The sequence below is a fragment of the Cyprinodon variegatus genome, unplaced genomic scaffold, assembly GCF_000732505.1.
Source record: "Cyprinodon variegatus isolate N-32 unplaced genomic scaffold, C_variegatus-1.0 Scaffold1834, whole genome shotgun sequence".
In the NCBI taxonomy this organism is placed as follows: domain Eukaryota; kingdom Metazoa; phylum Chordata; class Actinopteri; order Cyprinodontiformes; family Cyprinodontidae; genus Cyprinodon; species Cyprinodon variegatus.
The window spans coordinates 60,472-62,041 of NW_015152287.1; the positions used below are offsets into that span (position 1 = coordinate 60,472).

Here is a 1,570-nt window from a genome sequence, read left to right on the forward strand (position 1 = left end):
CCTCTCTGTCCCCATCCCAGTCCCCAGTCCCTGTCTCATCAGCAGCTGTTTTGTAGTTTATATTTTCACTCTGATCAAAGAACGTTGACTTTCTAGAAGCTTCACATTTCATAAATAAACTTTATAGATGACAATAAACGGGTTATTTTTATTCTCCTTTGATTCTCAAATAACAATCTATTTCTGGACAGTAGCTATTTTCAGTGTTTTATGCCTAAATAAAGCGGTTGATGACATCATCATTATCTTTCAGAGCAGAAAGGACTCTGGGGAACATCCTGAAGAAGAAAGGATGGAGGTAAACTCTGCTCCTCTCCTCCGACTGTCTGCATTTATTACCTTAGAAACTCTGCTAATGCTAAGAACGGCTAACTTTAGCTCAGGCCCTGGTCTCTGAAGAGCCAATCAGCTGCCAGGCCCTGGTTGCTATGGCTACTGTCTGAGGGAGCTGCAGCACAGCAGAGAGGGCTTCAACCTGAGGGAGTCAGGGTGGAGTCAGCTTGCCCTAAAACTCTGAGTGGGGGCCTGTCTGCTTCCTAGCTCGGTGGCGGTCTGCCCCCTTTCCAGCTCGGTGGCGGTCTCCCCCCTTTGCCAGCTCGTTGGGGGTCTGCCCCCTTGGCAGCTTCTTTGGGGTCTGCCCCCTTTCCAGCTTCTTTGGGGTCTGCCCCCTTTGCAGCTCGGTGGGGGTCTGCCCCCATTCCCAGCTTATTTGAGGTCTGCCATCTCCCCAGCTCAGTGGGGGTCTGTCCGCTTCCTAGCTCGGTGGCGGGTGCCCCCTTCCCAGCTCGTTGGGGGTCTGCCCCCTTTGCAGCTTCTTTGGGGTCTGCCCCCCTCTTGGTGCTCTAAGCTCCTCCTCTTTCTCAAAGTGACTGATTAGAACTTGCAGGAATCTGACTTGTTTCTCTGACAGGAGGTCCAGTTACGTGGTCACCACCAAGATCTACTGGGGAGGACAGTGAGTATTGAATCTATTCATTCTATCTCCTCATTATTGGCCACTTTATTAGGAACACCTGCCCTAGTGTGAGAACGCTGTCAGCCAATCACGTTGCAGAAGCTGCAACAAGAAAACGAAAGTTACTACCGTAACTATGGTTCTATGAAATAGAACCAGCAGCAAAAAGTTGATCAATGCAGAAAGGAGGATTTAGGTGACTGATTGTGGCAAAGCTGTAGGCACCAGACGGTCTGATGATGTTCAGAACCTGTTGATCTAATGGGGGTTCAACCAAAACTACTCGTAGGGAGGTGTGACTGTGGTTATTTTTGACTAGAACTGACTGTATGACACTTTGACCTGTAGGGGGCGCAGGGCTGAGCGTGTCTGTTTGTTTACAGGGCGGAGACGGAGCGGGGGTTGTCACGGAAACACATCATCGAAGGTAAACAACCCACTCGCCTGTTTTATTTCATTTTAGAGCTGCTTTTCCTACATTTCCCACAATGCTTTGAGATCAGAGACCCTGACAGCATCAGGCCGGTTTACGTCTCAGTTTGATTAGAACAGAAAGAAATAACCTGATTGGAACATCTGGAATGGATATCTCTGTGGAGGTCGGGTAGGTCTATG

General features: G+C 49.1%; 1 protein-coding gene across 1 annotated transcript in view; it reads left to right on the forward strand.

Annotated features, from left to right (window-relative positions):
• The window catches only part of kcnab3 (potassium channel, voltage gated subfamily A regulatory beta subunit 3), a 23,196-nt gene that overhangs the window by 17,575 nt on the left and 4,051 nt on the right, over window positions 1-1,570 (forward strand). The window contains 3 exon segments of the mRNA XM_015404708.1: window positions 254-298; window positions 911-955; window positions 1,339-1,382. Of these exon segments, the coding sequence (XP_015260194.1) occupies window positions 254-298; window positions 911-955; window positions 1,339-1,382 (134 nt within the window).